At 36.8% G+C, this 21,171-nt stretch overlaps 1 protein-coding gene across 2 annotated transcripts in view; it reads left to right on the forward strand.

Moving 5' to 3' along the window:
- The window catches only part of pcif1 (phosphorylated CTD interacting factor 1), a 22,603-nt gene extending 2,438 nt beyond the window's left edge, over positions 1-20,165 (forward strand). Inside the window, exons 5-17 of one of the 2 annotated variants that reach the window (XM_067458772.1) lie at positions 1,018-1,157; positions 4,855-5,009; positions 10,972-11,119; positions 11,236-11,319; positions 11,397-11,496; positions 11,589-11,751; positions 13,861-14,036; positions 14,136-14,222; positions 14,299-14,483; positions 15,532-15,625; positions 16,330-16,505; positions 17,234-17,527; positions 18,237-20,165. In XM_067458772.1, the coding sequence (XP_067314873.1) occupies positions 1,018-1,157; positions 4,855-5,009; positions 10,972-11,119; positions 11,236-11,319; positions 11,397-11,496; positions 11,589-11,751; positions 13,861-14,036; positions 14,136-14,222; positions 14,299-14,483; positions 15,532-15,625; positions 16,330-16,505; positions 17,234-17,501 (1,776 nt within the window). In that variant the 3' untranslated portion in view covers positions 17,502-17,527; positions 18,237-20,165. Of the gene's footprint in view, positions 1-1,017; positions 1,158-4,854; positions 5,010-10,971; positions 11,120-11,235; positions 11,320-11,396; positions 11,497-11,588; positions 11,752-13,860; positions 14,037-14,135; positions 14,223-14,298; positions 14,484-15,531; positions 15,626-16,329; positions 16,506-17,233 lie in introns of both variants that reach the window. The other variant, XM_067458770.1, reaches the window with a different exon arrangement.
- Positions 20,166-21,171: the final 1,006 nt, after the last annotated feature.

Consider the following 21,171-nt stretch of genomic DNA (forward strand, 5'->3'; position numbering starts at 1 on the left):
CATGCTTATTTGATATTTCTAGTGCTGTCAATATTCAAACAATAATTAATTAATTAAAAGCAGCATCTGTTTTTCTGTCATCCTTTGCTAGCTCTATATTATATGGTCAAGCAATTCATGCAAATGCTTTTAAACCCTTCAAGCGTGAAAACACAAAAGAGAACGCGCTGTCTGTAAAAGTCCTGACACACACACACACACACTTAGAAAGACACACAGCAGTATTGAGTTCTGTTTTGCGCTTGAACTAACAATAACACACAGAATTATGCTAAAATGCAGAGTATTTTGACGCGTATTCTCATAAGAGCGGTCTTAAATGAGGTAAATAACTGCTTAAATGAACTTAGAGTTGTGAGAGAATGAAATGCGCGTCCAATCCGCGTCATGTTCAGCAGCAGCAGATCTTAAAGTGACAGCAGCCTAATAAACCAGTCACTGTGATTCGGTCATTAATGTAGATCCAAAAACAGAGAAAATTGTAGCATTTTTTTAAGGATTAATGTATAATTTTTGCAGTTAAGAGAGGTGTTTGATAACTTTATTAAACTTCTGTATATATCTAGCCGGTAGAAAGGTCACAGATAAATATGACATGTATTATAATGGGTTTATGTGAAGATTGTTTTAAATTCACTTAAATTAAGTTATTTTTTGAAGACTAATAAATGTTGAAATTGATATCTGTAATGTTGAATGTCTATCATTAATGTTTTAAAAAATATATTTCTTAGACATCAGTATTAGTAAATGGCCTTCATTCATAAAACTATACCATTACAACAAATATTTAAAATATACGGTCTTTAAGTTGTTTCTACATTAATTTGGAGAGTAAATTAAAATATTACAATATTAAAAACTTAATTACAGAAAAATGTGCAATTCATTCATTCGTTTTTTTTTTTTGTTTTTTTTCTATTGACAGCACTAGATATTTCCAAAAAACAATTTTAGCAGCAACTGTTGTTTTGTCATTTTTAGTGAATACATTTTCTGATTTCTCTTTGATTTCAGGTTGAGATTCCTGTCACTCCAACCACTCCCACTATCCCTATTTCTCCCAGCACGCCAGGAGTCAAACCCTGGGTCAACGCCACAGATGATAAACAAGGCCAGGCCAGCGTTCCCGCGCCGGCTCCATACCGGCCGTCTGTGTGAGTGTGGAGCTCGTCTTTTCCGATTTGTCCCGTTTTTGCAATGTTCCTCATGTCGCTTTGACTGAAAGCATCTGCTTTAACTTGTTAACTGTCAGTGCACTGGTAGCAGAGCACTTGGTGTGCTTTAATATATTTCCTATTTTTCTTATCACATATTTTAGTAATTATAAATTAGGTATTAATTAAAAGCTTAAACACTGAAAATTCCTCCTGTGAAAGCTCTTGAAAATTGGGTGTTGCGTTAAAATGGAAACGGTACTTTTAAATCCTAGTGTGCTAAATTTCTGTGATACCAACTTCAAATTTGGAACACAACTTGGTTAGTAGAGCTTCACGATCCTGGATAAATAAAAGAAATTATATTTCTTTGTTGTTAATTAAAAGAGATCATCATGATTCTCCCTTAGCAAACAAAATAGGATGCCATTTACTAGAGGTTCTGACAATTTTAATTGTCTTTTTAAAAATATTTAATTTGAATTTACGCAGGTTGTAATGAATAATGCAATGACTCATTATGACTTCAATTGTTTTATTACTGGATGGATCCGTTGCTGCGTCCCAATTCTCATACTATCTGTCCTAAATAGTATTCGAAATTAGAATTAGTACGTCCCAAATCGTAGTATGTTGAAATAAGTATTCCAAAGTTACCCGAATGGTCTACTTTTTCCGATTAGAATCCGAAGTGCAGATCTGTGCACACTTCAATGGCTAATATTTCCCACAAAACATTGTGCACTGGATGAGTCGATTAGAACTACAAACACAAATAAAAAGTGTTAACTACAGACATGGCAGATGTGCGAGTCTGACGCAGAGGTTTAGATAAAGGGGTTCGAGTGATTATCAGTATCTAACCCGACGAAAAGACTTTTATTCAGTGTCATCCACATTACCGTATATATTTCATCTGCAACAACATTATGAACTTTTGTAATGATACGTTTGGTCATTAAGTTTTGAATGCATCATTATGCAAATTGCAAACACATGAGGAGAGTCTCCGCATGAAAGACCCACGACTGGCAGATCAACGTGCTGCTACATTTCTCTCCCAAACGGTAGGAAATTAAATTAAATTGAATGTGGAGGATTTAAAGTGTGTCAAGATGATTGACAGAGCAGTTTAGACAGGATGCACGGTACTAAATGAAAGTGCTTTCTGTTGAACACGCAATTATGATGAAGTAGTGAATGTCCCAAAGTTTGCCTACTCTTCCTACACACTCAAAAGTATGCACTTTTACTTCACAAAAACAGTACATACTTTTAGGGCATACAGGGAGTGCAGAATTATTAGGCAAGTTGTATTTTTGAGGATTAATTTTATTATTGAACAACAACCATGTTCTCAATGAACACAAACTCTTTTCTAAAAAAAATATTTTTGGAAGTTTTAGTTTTTAGTTTGAGCTATTTTAGGGGGATATCTGTGTGTGCAGGTGACTATTACTGTGCATAATTATTAGGCAACTTAACAAAAAACAAATTTATACCCATTTCAATTATTTATTTTTACCCGTGAAACCAATATAACGTCTCAACATTCACAAATATACATTTCTGACATTCAAAAACAAGTCAGTGACCAATATAGCCACCTTTCTTTGCAAGGACACTCAAAAGCCTGCCATCCATGGATTCTGTCAGTGTTTTGATCTGTTCACCATCAACATTGCGTGCAGCAGCAACCACAGCCTCCCAGACACTGTTCAGAGAGGTGTACTGTTTTCCCTCCTTGTAAATCGCACATTTGATGATGGACCACAGGTTCTCAATGGGGTTCAGATCAGGTGAACAAGGAGGCCATATCATTAGATTTTCTTCCTTTATACCCTTTCTTGCCAGCCATGCTGTGTGTGATGGAGCATTGTCCTGCATGAAAATCATGTTTTTCTTGAAGGATGCAGACTTCTTCCTGTACCACTGCTTGAAGAAGGTGTCTTCCAGAAACTGGCAGTAGGACTGGGAGTTGAGCTTGACTCCATCCTCAACCCGAAAAGGCCCCACAAGCTCATCTTTGATGATACCAGCCCAAACCAGTACTCCACCTCCACCTTGCTGGCGTCTGAGTCGGACTGGAGCTCTCTGCCCTTTACCAATCCAGCCACGGGCCCATCCATCTGGCCATCCATCTGCAATATATCTCACTATTTTTGACTTTTCTCAGCCTGTCAAGTCCTTCTTTTGACCCATTTTGCCAAAGGAAAGGAAGTTGCCTAATAAATATGCACACCTGATATAGGGTGTTGATGTCATTAGACCACACCCCTTCTCATTACAGAGATGCACATCACCTAATATGCTTAATTGGTAGTAGGCTTTCCAGCCTATACAGCTTGGAGTAAGACAACATGCATAACGAGGATGATGTGGTCAAAATACTCATTTGCCTAATAATTCTGCACTCCCTGAAGTATAAGTAGGTGAATTGGGACAAATCTCTTGAATGCATTTTTTTTAAGTCACTTCTTGCCACCTACTAGTGTAACAATGTAATTGACACAATCTTTATTTGAAGTTGCTTTCAATATGATATTTTACTGATTTATTCTATTTTGATCACTACTGTAGACATCAGTATTAATATATTTAGTGTGGTTGAAACGACACAGTTCTGAATGTTTGCTCAGTTACCCCACGTATGCATGAATGGAAGAAGCGGAAGTGTCGTCTGCGCCATAATAAAAGCCCCGTGGAATCAAGGCGTCATCAAGCTATGCATTTGTTTTGAAATAAGTGACCTCTAGCTGTGAAAATTTACATATAGTGGCTTTAATGGTGCAGCTTTATTGGTTAGACATATCCAGTTATTAAAGGGATACTTCACCGCTTTTTCATATTAAACTATGTTATTCCCTTAACTTAAACGAGCTGATACATACCTCTCTCGTCTCAGTGCATGCAACTTAATCTCTCTGACGTGCGGTGATGATCTGATAGCATTTAGCTTAGCCCACTAAGCCCAGTTCATTCACTATGGAACCAAACAGAGATCAAGTTAGAAGTACCAAACACCTCCACGTTTTCCCTATTTAAATACAGTTACACAATCAAGTTTGTTGACAAAATAAAACGTGGCGCGTTTCTAATCGGATTAAAAAGGAGAACTATAATGTATGGCGGAATAGCACTTCTGAGAGTACTTCGGCTCGGCGCAGTAAAAAGTCCCGGCCGAAACATCTTCCCTCACACCTCCCGCTTACTCTCTCATTTCTGTCAATAGGGAGATGTGAGGGAAGATGTTTCGGCCGGGACTTTTTACTGCGCCGAGCCGAAGTACTCTCAGAAGTGCTATTCCGCCATACATTATAGTTCTCCTTTTTAATCCGATTAGAAACGCGCCACGTTTTATTTTGTCAACAAACTTGATCGTTCAACTACTGGTGTAACTGTATTTAAATAGGGGAAACGTGGAGGTGTTTGGTACTTCTAACTTGATCTCTGTTTGGTACCATAGTGAATGAACTGGGCTTAGTGGGCTAAGCTGAATGCTATCAGATCGTCACCGCACGTCAGAGAGATTAAGTACACGCACTGCGACGAGAGAAGTGTGTATCAACTCGTTTAAGTTAAGGGAATAACATAGTTTAATATGAAAAGGCAGTGAAGTATCCCTTTAAGCTTTTAATCTCGTAGACATGGTTTGAATCTGCGCAGTGATATATCTGAACTGGACTTTGTGTTTCAGAGTGTACTGGGACCTGGACATTCAGACCAACGCTGTGATCCGAGAGCGAGCCCCAGCGAACCATCTCCCTCCACACCCAGAGATCGAGCTGCAGAGAGCGCAACTCACCACCAAACTGCGGCAGCACTACCACGAGCTGTGCTCTCAGCGTGAGGGTATGTCAGGAGCACTGTTGTGCAAGTTACTTCCAAACTGTAATTGATTATAGATTACTCGTTACTGCTATTTAAAAGTAGCTCTTTACATTACAATACTACTGTCTCAGAATTGTAATGCATTACATTACTCCTGTATTACTTTTGAGTTACTTTCACCAAAATAATTACAGAAGTAGAATTAGTACATTATAAAATTATAAAATTTAGGCTACTACAGAGCATTTCAAGGCGATATGATGTAGCAGGTAGAGGTCAAGTGATTTTCTGGCAATTTCTGCTAGGTCTGTTCATAGACACAACAGAACTGTATGCAAATTCTAATGCCATGGCAAGATGCACATTTGTTCTTTTCGTATTGTTGTCATTATTTCACTCTCTTTGAATTCAAGAGGTTCACAACACATGCAAAAAGTGTTAGAGATGTGTTTTTTATGGCTAGTGCTATTTTGTGACTTCGATAGTTATTTTGGTTTTAGACAAAGGTTGCATTTGACTGCATTTGCATTTGACTATTAGCCTACGTTCTCCTTATCTCTGACAAACTCTAAGTAATGTGCATATGTCCATCTCGCACGTCTTTTTCTACCATCTTCACCAATTAGGCCTCTTTTATACCATAAACTGTATAAAAATAGGGTTTTTTTAACCTAAAAATAGGTAAGCACGAGCCTCTGCTGACTGCCCGAGAGCCTCGTCAGTTCTTCGACGCGCTCACCAATAGCCTTTAAGATAGCGCTCGAGCCTTTAAGACTTCTTTAGCCGCTTTTCCACTGGCCAGCGTGAGCACGGAGGCTGAAATCATGCCTGCGGCACTCCTGTAAAATCCGCCCTAAACACTGCCCCTTCACTGCCCCTTCACTGGACTATGTCACACAATTACAAGGGTACATCAGCAAGAGGGAGAGGAATTAAATAAATCGCTCTACAAATATATCAGAAGCTGTCATTTAGTCTTTATTTACTAACCTGAACACCACACGTGGCTATTGACTGACCACGACCATTTTACATTTGTTAATGTCTTGCAGTCTTTTTTTCACAAAAAGTCTGTTGTAACGCAAGCGTTATTGAAAATTGATTAGTAATGCCTTACACTACTGTGTTACAGTAAAAAGTTACTGTAATCCATCACTTGCGTTACTCCCAACACTGGTCAGGAGCTGCTGTCATGATTTACTAAATATGTTCTAGGGGTTCTCCACCCACGGTTCGGTACGCATTTGCACCGCGGTTCATCTCATCTGATGGTGCATCTATAATATGGTTTGTTGAAAATAACAATGTGTAAAACAGACAAGAGTACAGCTAATATATGTCTCTGTCTTTGCATACACATGCTTGCTGCCCAATAATACATTACAACAGTGATGATAAAAAAAAGTGGACAAAACAGTCACTCTTTGTAAACTTTCTTCAATGCGAGTGCTGACATATTCTCTAATATGCCCAGTCTTTTACGCCATTATCACCTGTGTGTTGATAGCGCACGATCGCAGGTGAGACCTAAACAACACACTGTTATCTGTGAGCTTTATTCATTTAAGCCATGCCAATTTAAACATTCAGAAGCCAGAAGACGCGAATAAGAATTTGCGCAAGCTGTGAGAGGATTTGTGTGTGCACTCATCTGAAGTGTGCACACGTCTCAGACAATACGTCAATATTTTTATAAAGTATCCTAGCAGACGTAAGCCCTATTCGCACGGGACTAGTATTATCTGGGGACCTCTGGTGATTTGTAATAATTGCAGAGAATGTCGGTGATCTTAATCCCGTGCGAATCGGCCATGTCTGTAATTTGTAAAGTAAAAATTCCCCCGCAAATGACCTACCATATTTCGCCGAACATTGAGGTACTGTGATAATATTAGTCCCGTGCGAATCGACATCTCTGTGAGTTGGCCAGGATTAGGTGGATCACATAATTTTTGCAAGGTTTTTTTTCTCCCTGTGAGCATTTCTATCTTTATCTTTCACGAAGAATGGAGGCTGCATTCATAATGCGCACCGGTATGAATTCCTGTGCAGCCGCACGGATTACTTTCACTTTAGAATGAGTATCAATTTGGGAGTAAACTGATTGAATGGTGTGTTTAATATTAACATCTATTCTTAATGAAGAACAGAACAGTACAATGACAAGATCGTTTAAGTGGGCGCTTCCGCTGTGTGTCAGCTTCTCACTCGTGATAAATGAAATCTGATTCCTGCCGCTGGTCTGTGCTCAGTTCATGGCATCTGTTATCTAAATGAACAAAATTGTGTTTATTTATTACTAAAATAATCAAAACTATATCGATGCCTGTTTATGATTTCATACAGCTATATCTATAACGAAGTCTTGAAGTCAGTAAATTCGAGTAAAATCACAGGCATTGCTTATCCCGTGTGAATGCGCCACGCAAAACTCAGATGTGGGGGAGTAATGTCTAAATCACAGAGGTCCCTAGATAATACTAATCCCATGCGAATAGTGCAATAGTATGTTATACTTTAAGTGAACTTGTACAGTCGAAAAAGACAAGGCATGTGTAAAGTGATTGGTGCATTAGTCTAAAGTGACAGCAGCCTTTACTGCTGTCTGGGTTTTTAATGTTAATCAAACAACATAGGACAAGCACATACCTCATTGATTGAATAGCTTTTGTAATTTTAATAAGGATTAATCCTTAATTTATTCAATCAAATATACAATGTTATTTTACATTTGATTACTTTATACAGTTTCTGTACCTGAAAACTTTTAGACCTACCTGAAAATCCTGAAAAGCACTGTTAATTTGATTGGTATCTTTGCTCTATTGTTTTTATTTGTGATGTTGATTGTATTTGTTCTTATTTTCTTTATTTTTACTTTTTTCCCTGATCATAGCAAATACCGAACCTTACCAAAACCAAACCAAACCATAAGGAATTTGAATCGTTATACCCCTAATATGTTCCCATAAATTTTTGTGTATGAGAGATTATACAAGAGTTGTAACAAAATCAGCATTGTAGTGTTTTTGTCATGTTGCGGTGTTTAAAACAGACGAGCTTCTTTCATGCTACTGAAGTTAAGTTATTAGCTTTGCTACTTTTTGTTAGATATAATCCTCAACATTGGTTCACCCACCTCCATTTTCACATCCAATTGTAGTTTGTCTAAATGTTAATGATTTATGAATGCAAAGCTAGCGGAAGGAAACTGCTAATATTGAAACTGCGGCTGTCTCAAGTAGGGCTGCAGCTATCGATTCTTTTTGTAATCGATTAATCTACCACTTAATCGACCGATTAATCGGATAATAATTACTTTTTTTATTAAAGAGCAATAAGAGACAATAAGATGGGTGTCTTAAAATTAACATCTAATTTGTTTTCTTTTTAGAAAAATTAAGTTTTATTGCTGAAATTGCATACATTAATAACTGTGAAACTAAACAATTTTAATGCATACAATTGCCATATTATATTAAACAAAAATCTATTTCAAATTACTTTAAAAAGGTAAACATAGTTCAATCTAAAACTAAACCTACAACCAATAAATCTAAATAGTAGTAATATAAATATCAATAATGCCAATATAAATATTCTATAAATTCTATATAATATAAATGTTCTAATATTCTATAAATATTCTATAAATAATATAAATAACTAAACATTGTATTTATGTTGTGCAACTTAACTTTCATGTTTCAGCTTCAGCTCAGGCATGACATAAGCATTTACTGTCTTATTTACTCCTTTACTGAAGCAAAACATATTGGACAGGTTAACTTGGAAGAAGAGATGTGCGGATCAGCTCTATCGTCACCGAATCAGCTGTTAGAAGCAAACCATCCACCCGCACCCGGTATTCACAACTTCAAATCCTCCGTGTAAAGCGCAATGCTATCGTCACATATTAGCTACACTGAAGTAGGTTGCTAAACAAAACAAAAAAACTTATTTGGCAAAATTACATTTCCATAAACCAGGGTCGACAACCTATATACATCACACGGGGGAATAACCGCTAGAACGTGATCAAACGCGAGATATGTTTAATTCAGTTAAAGTACATCACACATGCTGATCTTTTGAGCTAATCATTCATCATTGTAACACAGCTTATTTTAAGTTAGTAGCTATAAATATGATTAAAGTGTGATTAAATTACACAAATCAATGAAAGCACGCAGCTCTGAGCTCTGAAAGCACGAGCGCTGCTCATCACAAACGCGAGCGCGCGCGTTACAGCTTGTTCTGATGTTTGTTGCGCCTAGTATTGAAAACATCTAATGGTGCATTTCGAAGATATTATCAAGTAGGATATATAAAGTCTCATTAAAGATTTCACACACATCACAATGACGGTGATCCATGTGCAAAGCTGCAAACTCCATCGAGTTAATGTGTTTGGAGTTGCTCGTATCTCCTCAGCTGACGGGTGAACTGCCGCAAATGAAACTTAAATGTTCAGCATCGCATCCTGAAGCTCAACACACAGGTGTCTTCATTTAAAAACAGCGATATTAAATGATATTACCAGTGCTGATGCCCGACCGCTCTCTCTCTCTCTCTCGCATTGCAGTCTTTGATCTCGACATGAGCTGAAAACGAAAGTTAAAGAACGACACGCATTTATTGCGTTTTAGCGTGATATGAGAGTTCCGCGTCTTTATTAAAATCAACATATTAACGATTTCTCTCATCCACCTGCAATTTTTGGGATGTTTACGCACCTGAACCGCGGAAATAACCGCAATCCGCTCATACTCAAAAACTGTCTTTCTGCAATATCTGTGTGTAGTTAAATGGACTAAGCGAAGCCTCGAGGCAGATGATTTTGCCTCAAGGATTTTTTTGATTCGATTAACTCGAGTTACTCAATGAATCGTTTCAGCCCTAGTCTCAAGTCTTAAATGCTGCACGGTTCCTATAAAACATCTGGTAACTTGCTGAGGAGGATGAGCTCTATAAATATTTGTAACTTGTTTATATTTATATTAAACTTTATACTGGGGTCAGTAGGATTTTTTTCAAATTACTTTTATTCAGCAAGGATGCATTAAATTGATAAAAAGTGACATTAAAGACATTTTTAATGTTATAAAAGATTTTTATTTCAAATAAATGCTTTTCTTTAGAACTTTTATTTATCAAAGAATCCTTAAACAAGGGGCTTTCCTTCCCATCAATGCTTGGATAACGCGCCTGCGTATTAAACATAACGGTTAGTGCGGTGGCGGTGATATACGTTAACCTACCAACATCCGTTGCCATGATTTTTAGAGTGACTTATCGCAAGAGGTCGCATAACATCAGTTAATGGAAATGCAGCATTTCGCAACATTTAGAAAATATCGCAAACGTTTTGTGAAAATATATAATGGAAACCAGGCTATTGATAATCATGGTAACGCTAAACTATAAGGTCTCATTAGTTAACATTAGCTAATGTATAAACTAACCATGAGCAATACATTTGTCATTGTATTTGTTAATACAGCTGTTCATGGTTTGTTCATGTTAGCTCACAGTGCATTAACTAACGTTAACACGATTTTAATAAAGTATTAGTAAATGTTGAAATTAACAAAGATAAATAAATGCTATATAAGTGCAGTTCTTTATTAGTTCATGTTAAGTAATATCGCTAACTAATGAACCTTATTGTAAAGCAAATTAATTAGCAAATTATTGTAAATCATCATATTAAAATGATTTCTGAAGTAATGTATGGCAATGTAGACTGGAGTAATGCTAAAAATTCAGCTTTGCATATTAAAATAGTTCATTTTAAATTTAAATTTAAAACTGTAATATTTCACATTATTCCTCTTTTTACTGTATTTGTGGTAAATAAATTCATGCAGACTCTGAGCTAAAGAGACTTCTTTCAGTCCTACCAACCCCAAACGTTTCAATTGTGTAACTCTAATTTAGAGATTATTAAGGAATAATTGGAGGTTGAATGATCTGTTTTCAGGCATAGAGCCCCCGCGAGAATCCTTCAACCGTTGGCTTTTGGAGAGAAAGGTGGTGGATAAAGGTCTGGATCCGCTCTTGCCCAGCGAGTGCGATCCGGTCATTTCCCCGTCCATGTTCAGAGAGATCATGAACGACATCCCCATCAGGTACTAAAGCATAATTGTTCATCACATAACCAAGTTCGTCTTTGTTTTTGTGTTGCGTATTTCATTATTTTTAAATGCTTTTATAATTGTATAACTTGTCTGTAATTTAATGTTAGGCTCTCTCGCATCAAATACAAGGAAGAGGCCAGGAAACTGTTGTTTAAATATGCAGAGGCGGCCAAGAAAATGATTGACTCCAGGTAATTATTCATTTTCATTACTAATGTCTTGAGACTAACATGAACGTTGCATGAAAGTATATTTAATATTTGCACAGAAATGCAACTCCTGACAGTCGGAAGGTGGTGAAGTGGAACGTCGAGGACACGATGAACTGGCTGAGACGAGACCATTCTGCCAGCAAGGAGGACTACATGGTACATCCTTTGTAGTTTTGTTCTGAGCTGCCTAACTAGATGGCATTTTAAGGCGACATAATATGCGTGACCATAATGGGATCATTCCTCAGGATCGGCTCGAGCACTTACGGAAGCAGTGCGGCCCTCACGTGACGGCCGTGGCGAAGGACTCTGTTGAAGGCATCTGTTCAAAGATCTATCACATCTCTGCTGAATATGTGCGCAGGATTCGCCAGGCTCACGTCACTCTACTTAAAGAGTGCAATATCTCAGGTAGGAGATGGAAAGGCAAGCAAAATCATTTTTTTTAAGGGTCATCGATTCGGTTCAATTTGATATCACGATGCACTGCATCCTCATGTATACAATTTAGTCAATAAATACAAGCAATCCGATATATCAACTGGACCTTTAATTTTACCTGTGTTTAACAACTATCATCTCCATTAAAAGTAAAGAAACTGAATGATCTTACAAGTGTTGTGCCCGCGCTCGCTCATATTGCGGTCTTTGATTTAAAAATTAGCTGATGATCAATAAAAGGCAGCTCATATCTGCTGTTTTCAGTCACGTGAACTCCATTAAAGGGTTAGTTCACCCAAAATTGTAAATTATGTAATTAATGACTCACCCTAATGTCGTTCCACCACCGTAAGACCTTCATCTTCGGAGCACAAGATATTTTTTATTTAGTTCGAGAGCTTTTCTGTTCTGCCAATGAAAGTGTATGCACACTATACTGTCCATGTCCAGAAAGGTAATTAAAACATCATCAAAGTAGTCCATATGTGACATCAGTGGGTTAATCAGAATCTCTTGAAGCATCAAAAATACATTTTGGTCAGAAAATAACAAAAAGTACGACTTTTTCAAACTGCAAACAAAGATTCGAACGGTTATGAATCGGCATATTGATTCATGATTCAGATCGTGTGTCAAACTGCTGAAATCACATGACACTGGTTATCCAAATACTGAATCGATATGCTGATTAGTGCTGCAACGACGCGTCGACGTCATCGATTACGTCGACTACAAAAATACGTTCACGTGCGTGAAATGCGTCGACGCGTCACACTGTTTGTTTACATCTCGCGTAATGGCATACAGGGAATGGAGAAAGTTGCATTCTATCACCAAAACAGAGACCACTGTTATCAAAAGTATGGGAATACTTTAAACAGAGGACAAATAAAATGGCCCTTTGTTCCCTTTGCAAAACCGATATGGTGTACCACGGCAGCACAACTGCGATGCGCGAGCACCTCAGAGGAAAACATCTCGGCGCTCTCCGGTGTTACGGTTTAACTGGTTTCCGTGTGATCTGGTGACCATCTTCCTGGTTCAGGTCTGATATTCTTGCGCTTGCGGCATTCTGACAAGTTGAGATGTTTTTAACTCGATGCGGTGCGGACGCGCCTGGAAAAAACGAGCGCGTCACTTCCATTATGAGCGCGCTTATCGTGCGCCTAAATTGGAAATAGTGAACTTGAGCACGCAAAAGACGTGATATGTGAACGGCCCCTTAAAGACAGCGCGCCGCGAGACAACAGTCACAAACTTTTTTTCTTTGCCTCTTTATTATTTTATACTGTAAAAACATCAACCACATTTGTTGAAAATTAATAAAGGTTAAAAAATAATAAAGGTTGAAATATTATATTAGAAGTTGTACTTATATATTTTTTTGTAAAGTTATCGAATGGATTCATGAGCTAATTACAAAAAAGAACATTAGATTAATTATTTATTGTAATAAAAATAATCGTTAGATTAGTCAACTAATCGAAAAAATAATCGATAGATTAGTCGACAGAAAAAATAATCGTTAGTTGCAGCTCTAATGCTGATTCATAACCGTTCGAATCTTTGTTAACATAAGTTAAATAAATACAGCTGATCACTGTTGGTTCATGTTCGCTCTAGGCCATACAATATAGATACAACTTTTGATTATTCAAGTTATTTGATTGTTTATATATCATTTTGAACAAAAAAGCTATGAGGCTTTGAATGACTTATTTTGTAAGATGTACTTGTAAATTGGCCCATTTGAAGAATCTTCTATATCATGTAAAACTGTTTAGTCTTTTAGTCTGTTTTTTCTTCTAAGGTGAAAATTATTAAATGCGCTCATAGAATGAATTTGTGTCAGCCATGTAATAACCTCTGAAACTGTTATGACATTTAATTGAAATAAAATCAGTCAGATACAGGTAGGAGGTGGAGATATCCATGAATGTGAAAAATGGTCAGTGAGGGTTTTATTTTTAGACAAAAATCGAACAAATCCAAAAAAAGGATACATTTTGGCTCTGGTGCAAATATTCACTCTTGGTTTGACTTTTAGAGCCCCTCTGAACTACTCTTCTTGCTTTAAAGTGGACGTCACAGAGTCGACGGAGGTTCAGGACCGGTTGGTGTATTGTTATCCAGTCAGACTGTCCATCCCTGCTCCTCCTCAGCCGCGTGTAGAGCTGCACTTCGAGAATGACATGGCTTGTCTGCGGTATAAAGGGGAAATGGTGAAGGTCAACCGTGGTCATTTTAACAAATTGGTGTGTACATATTAACACTAGCACAAAACAAATTAAACCCAGAAACGTGCACTACATTGGATTCTTAATTTGTTGCTTTTCTTTCTCTGGCATACACAGGAACTCCTTTATCGATACAGCTGTATAGATGACCCAAGGTTTGAAAAGTTCCTGTCTCGTGTGTGGTGCCTTATCAAAAGATACCAGGTAAGACCCACATTTACAGGGATTGGTAACCAATCAGGAAAGCAAATGCAGCATCAACGTGTGTTGTGAATTACAGGTGATGTTTGGCTCTGGTGTGAACGAGGGGTCTGGCCTGCAGGGGGCACTGCCTGTCCCCGTCTTTGAGGCTCTCAACAAAAAATTTGGAGTGACATTTGAGTGCTTCGCTTCTCCTCTGAACTGCTATTTCAAGCAGTTCTGCTCCGCGTTTCCCGACATTGATGGCTTCTTTGGATCTCGAGGGTATGTTAGTGATCTTGATTTGAGGATTTTGAGTGTCAAAGTAATAAATTGCTTTGCTGTTATGACTCTGAAAATGTATATTTTACCATGTGCATGTTTTGGTACACACACACTTTGGAAACACTACTGATTTTTATCAAAAATGCTGAAAAAAACTGTAATATTGTGAAATATTATTACAATTTAAAATGATGTTTTTCTATTTTAAGTATTATTCCTGTGATCAAAGTTGAATTTTCAGCATCATTACTCCAGTCTTCAGCGTCACATGATCCTTCAGAAATCATACTAATATGATGATGATTTATTATCGGGGCTGAAAACAGTTGTGCTGATTCATATTTTTCAATAATCTGTGATGATTCTTTTTAGGATTCTTTGATGAATAAAAAAACAGCATTTATTTAAAATATTAAATAAAATATTTTGTAACAATATACACTACAGTTCAAATCTTTAGGATCAGTAATCTATTTATTTACATTTTGTAATTTTTTTTTATTCAGCAATTATGTGTTAAATTGATAAAAAGTGATGATTTATATTGTTAAAAAATATATTTTATTTTAAATAAATGCTGTTCTTTTTAACTTTTTATTCATCAGTGAATCCTAAAAAAGTATCACAGGGTATAAGAAATATTAATCAGTACAAATGTTTCCATCATTGATAATAAATCATCATATAAGAATGATTTCTGAAGGATCATGTGACACTGACGACTGGAGTAATGATGATGATAAAATCAGCTTTAGATCACAGGAATAAATTACATTTTAAAATATTCAACATAGAAAACCATTATTTAAAATTGAAATAATATTGTATTTTTGACCAAATAAATGCAGGCTTAATGAGCACAAGAGCCTTTTTTGAGAAACATAAAAAATAGTAATGTTTCCATACTTTTGATCAGTCAGTACTATGTGACAAAAATGTAATTAAATTATAATTATTCTGTTACTGCCGTTATATAAAAGCAAGTGTGGCTTCTATCAGAGAAGGTAGTGTGCTTTACTGTATCTCTTCCTCATGTCTGTCCTCACAGGCCGTTTCTCAGCTTCTCTCCGGCCAGTGGCTCATTTGAGGCAAACCCTCCGTTCTGTGAGGAACTAATGGACGCCATGGTGACACGCTTTGAGGTGTGTGACTTAAGCCCCGTTTCCACCGAAATTACCGGGAACAGTTTGTACCAGGAACTTTTTTCCCCCAGACCTGCTACTGTGCATTTCCACTGCGGCCTAAAGTACCGTGAAGATTAGGCAAATTAGTCCAGAGATGCAGGACTCCCAGTCAGTGACTGACAATAATCATTTTTGCGAGACTATCTGCAACAATAGCAAGTATGGAGGAGATTCAAGCTGTGCTGCTTTGGCTGGTTATGTATTGGTTTACTAAAGAGGTAATTAAAACGGCAGAAAAGAGCACTGATACTAAAGCGTAATCTGAAAGCTTGTAAAGCTAGATTTATGTTATTATCAGCTATATGGACATCAACCGTGAGATGGCTGAGACGAACGCGTGCCATTAGACAGAAAGAGCAAGACTGATATTTACTGAACGCAGAACGAACCTCGCAAAAGACTTAAATATGCCGGTTGAAATAAAATGCTGCGTGAGCTAAACCAATCAGCATGTTCAGCGCCCAAGTCCCACCCTCAAAAGTTCCTGAACTTTGCAAAAGGACTACTGCAGTTGAAACAACCACCCCAATGTTCCTAGTTCCTGGGGAAAGTTCCTGCGGTGGAAACGTGGAAACTTTAATCTTACCCTAAATTCATTAGATTGGAATATCATCATATCAAATTTCTCACACTAATTCTCCTCATCTCTCCATCTTTCTCAGGATCTTCTGGAACGTTCCAGCGAGCCGCTGTCCTTCATCATCTTTGTACCAGAGTGGCGTGACCCGCCGACCCCTGCGCTGACACGGATGGAGTCCAGTCGCTTCCGAAGGCACCAGATGATCGTGCCTGCCTTTGAGCACGAGTACCGCAGCGGCTCGCAGCACATCTGCAAAAGGTCAGACATTGGTTGGGCCGTATGAAGATGTACATCATGGTGATGATAAAAACGTTTGTCAGTATAATAGGCCATTTACTCCTGGTATTAAAGGGTTAATTCACCCAAAAATGAAAATTGTCATTAATTACTTACCCTCATGTCGTTCCACACCCGTCAGACCTCCGTTCATCTTCACACACAGATGAAGATATTAGTGTTGAAATCCGATGGCTCAGAAAGGCTTTCATTGACACTAATGTCATTTCCTCTGTCAAGACCCATAAAGGCACTAAAGACGACGTTACAAAGCCCATCTCACTACAGCGGCTCTACAATCATTTAATGAAGCCACAAGAATAGTTTTTGTGTGCAAAAAAAACTAATAATGACTTGTATAGTGATAGTGAAAGGTTATGAATCAGCGTATTGTTTCATGATTCGGATCGCCAATGTCATGTGATTTCAGCCGTTTGACAGACGATCTGAATCATGAAGTTTGAATTGTTTGAGTCTGAATTGTGAGATGAAACAGTTGCAGTTATTTTTTATTCCGTAGGAAAAACAAGCTTGCATCATAACAGATCATTATCGTATAATAATATTCCTCATTTTGTGAAATGTGATTTTTTTTTTGTTGTCATATCGCCCACCTCTATTTTTTTGGGTGTGTTGTTCTTGTGGTTTCTGTTGCTTATTAAACGGATGGTTTAACTTGTGGTTTGCTCTCTCGACTTTGTGTTTCTCAGAGAAGAGATGTACTACAAGGCCGTCCATGGAACGGCAGTCATTTTCCTCCAAAACAATGCTGGCTTTGCCAAATGGGAGCCCACCACAGAGAGAATCCAGGAGCTCCTGGGGGCGTATAAGGTCTCCGGCCGTTCGTTGCCCTCACCTGGTCCCTCTTCCACCAGTACCGGAGACAAAGACTCCAAACCGGTCCAGGAGCGCTCCGCTAGGAGTCAGGAAAACAGCAGTCCTGTTGACAAGACTGCACCGGACACAACAAACATTTAGACGCGGCGCTGGGCGTGTGGACACGTGTATGTATGTTCATGGGAAAGAGTCTGTGATTGTATGAGAGGTATAATATTGCGCTGTTGGGTTTAGATGTTGACGTAAGAAGACCCATGTTTGTTTACTTTCTTTCACCTCTATTATTTAATATTATTTGTTTTAGGGGTTTGAATCTCAATTGTTGGGTTTTTTATCTTTGTGTAGATAGATCGGTCACCTTTTTGTTGTCTTTTTTATTTTTAAAGAGATGTAGTCAAGCTTATCCTTTTTTGCCTTTTTGGGTGAATCTCATTAAAATGTCATATTTCACACCAAGATGAAACACAAAAGAAAAATATATTGCATAAAGAAAATGAAGATTAAGTTTTTCATTCAGCAAGTTTTTCCTCAATGGTGGTTAATGACATTGTTTTCATTGGTTATACAGTAATTATTTACTGTATTATTGGGGGTGTCTTTACTCAAATACATTTTGCATTACTGTAGGGAGTTATTAATAAAACGTGTATATAATATAATATGGAAATAATGTAGCGATGCAAAAAAAAAAGAATGATCCTCAAATAGGCTTTATTTCAAATGAATTCCAAATGATATAAAATATCTTTGTCTATTTTGGAGTGAAATATGACAGGCTTTGTGACATTCACTTTTTAACTTTGTGCTTTTCTCACTGGCAAGTATATGAAGCTGTCAAAGAGTTGATGCACCGATGCTTGTCTGTTGTTCTTTTAGATAATTCTGTGTCCGAAGACGAGTGGCGATCAGGCAGCTATGTTTAAAAGCCTTCATCATGACATACATTAGCGCTGGGGCTTCTCAAAGCATCAGTTGGATCCTGTTATACCCATCTGTTTTTAGCGTCCATAGGCGTTATGTTTGATTTCTCCATGATAGAATATATACTGTATGTAATAACAAAAGGTCAGTAAACAAAGAGAAAAATAGTCACCCACCTCCAGTCAAATCCAGTCCGTTTTCTTTTGTCCCTAAAATATTGTACAGAACACAATAGCAAATCTGAAATGGTTAAATAGGTTTTTGTACCTTTTATTGCGATTCTTTTCTGTACAGTACAAGCCTAATGTGGCATTCTGGGTCGCAACAATTGTAGCATCTAGCGAGTGTAAAAAGAAAAAGAGAAATTTCTTATTAGTTATGAAAGCATTATTCCACCTGTTCGTGGTTTTACTGAAAAATGAATCGGCTCCTAACAATGGCGTACACCCCTCGTTTTTCTCCAGTGAGTCTACCTCTCATTTCAGGTGTTTTATAATTGAGAGCAACGACACCTTGAAACTCAAACGAAGAAAAGCAAACGAGGCTTATCTTCATTTAATAACTGCATCGGCGTCCAGTTATTAGGGCTGGTCGCTATTGCCTTGATTTCACTGTTTCGTGTATGTGAAAAGTGCTTTAAAAGTTGACTTTTTTTTTATTTTATATTTTTTTTTATTCTAATCATAGAAATTTGTTTACATAATATTGAGTTGAAATTGTATCACTGGGCAGCGTTTTGAATGTACATTTAAAAAAAAGGAAAAGACGTTATTGATCGAACTTGTTGCTACAATTGGACTTTAAATGTTGCGATTATTAACACTACAATGGTGGATTATTTTTGTTTTTGCCATGTTAATACGCATGTAGAAATCCGTATTGTATACTATCACTTTATTAGACCCAATCACTTTCATCTGTAAGTATAGGTTTGTTTATTTGTTCGTTTTTTTGTGTATTTTTTTTTCCACTGGACTACATTGTCTTGTAGCCAAACTTGGGAAATGGCTTTTATATTATGTTTAAAAGCATTCCAGTGGTTTGATGCGTAATGTAACCCAGCTTGCCATCCTTAAAATCCAACGTAACATAACATTGAGCATTGGGCACTTGTTGGATTTCCTAATCCCAGAGTGGATCACCAGCAAAACTGTAGATGTTGTACAGAACATGGGTATGAAGTTTGTTGTTTTCCCTCACGGCTGTTGTGAAAAGAACACAAAAGATGTCTTTTTCACCATGATTTTTATTTTAATTTTATTTAACTTTTTGGTTCTAAACTGTTTATGAATTATAGAATTTATGAAATAGTTGTTTTAAACTAAACCAAAGTGTTATTAAAAAAAGGAGGAATTTATCTTGTATCTTAAAGTAGAACTGTGTACGATTGCATCAGTAATGCATAAGGTGTAACCAGCAAAAACATCCATTTATCCATAACTTTATTTTTATAATTCTCCTTTTGTTCCTTGTTTTCTTACGAAAGTGTGTTTAGGTTTTTATTTTGCATGACCTGATATTTTCCATTACAAAAAAAACACAATTATATAAATTGTACAAATCTATATTGTTTAGTTAGTTGTAAGCTTTGCCACACTAGGCTTTTAACCGATTTGCATTTATCAGTCATGTTGATTGATTTATATTTGGTCGCCATTGCGTTTGTTGATTCAGTGTCCTCTAAAATGCCATGAATGTCTCCCCTGTAATCTTATTCTGATAAAGACAAAGATTCAGTGAATGTAAATATGTCTGTGCTTATATAATTTGTTTCTTCTACCTGTATATTATCAGTGTTGTGGCATTTCCCATCACCTAAAATGGTATAAAGATTTTCCTCTGAATCAGAAAAGCTCTCAGTAAAATATTGAAATCATAAACGCATCTCTGGCATTTTGTTATAATATTTATTTTACATTCTTTCTCTAAGCTAATCAGCTTAGAATTTGCTGAAATTGTACTGTAACAACAAAGTACCTTGGTATTATTTATGGTACCATGGTAATACCATGTTTTATGTGCACCTGAAAGCCTCCTGGGTGCCACTGTCCTAGTATGAGAACATCATTATATTATTGTAGTGAACACCATACATGTCACAGTTTTAGATGTGGATGTCCTGTAAACAGCACATTCAGTACTTTTCAGAGATAACGTTTGTTTTGAGGCTTCACCAGAACAAAAACTTTTCCTTGGTCTTTAAAATTGACTAAATAATCATATTTAGCACACTTATGGAAAATATTTTATAATTATTTAAATGAGGCTTTTTGTTATAAATCAACATCTCAGGAAAATGTTATGTGGTTTCTAATCAAAATATGACTTTCTGTTATGAAACGGCATTGATATCATGCATGTCCTATGTTTATCAGGCATTCTGGGAGACACAAGTGAATAGGGAAATTACATATCATTGTTCCTATGAACATATTGCACTTTTCATTCCATGTTGACCACATGAATATACAAATTAGGTAGACATTGCATATTTAAACAAAGTTGTTGTTTTTTTCTTCAAACCTGAAAACTTATTGGTGAATGGACAAAATATAAAAATAAACAAAATACCTTGTTTTTGCCTATATGTAATTTTATTTTGACTACTAGTGGTGTTCACTTGCGAGGACATGGCATTACACGTGAATAAAATATCATTTTTAAACAAACAAAAAATGTACAAAGATTTTTTAGCACACGTAGTTTTATTTGCGTGATGACATGAAAAAATACTAAATTCAAAAGACTTAGGATGAGAGTCTTAGGATGCTTTAACATAATTTGAAGTACCTTGTAGTACTGTGCGCAATGCCGTAGTTGTACATATAACGTTAGTAACGTTAGTCATTTATTATCAAGGCATTCTTTTTAACGAGTAGCTACCATTGAA

The sequence above is a fragment of the Pseudorasbora parva genome, chromosome 12, assembly GCF_024679245.1.
Source record: "Pseudorasbora parva isolate DD20220531a chromosome 12, ASM2467924v1, whole genome shotgun sequence".
Taxonomy (NCBI): Eukaryota; Metazoa; Chordata; class Actinopteri; order Cypriniformes; family Gobionidae; genus Pseudorasbora; species Pseudorasbora parva.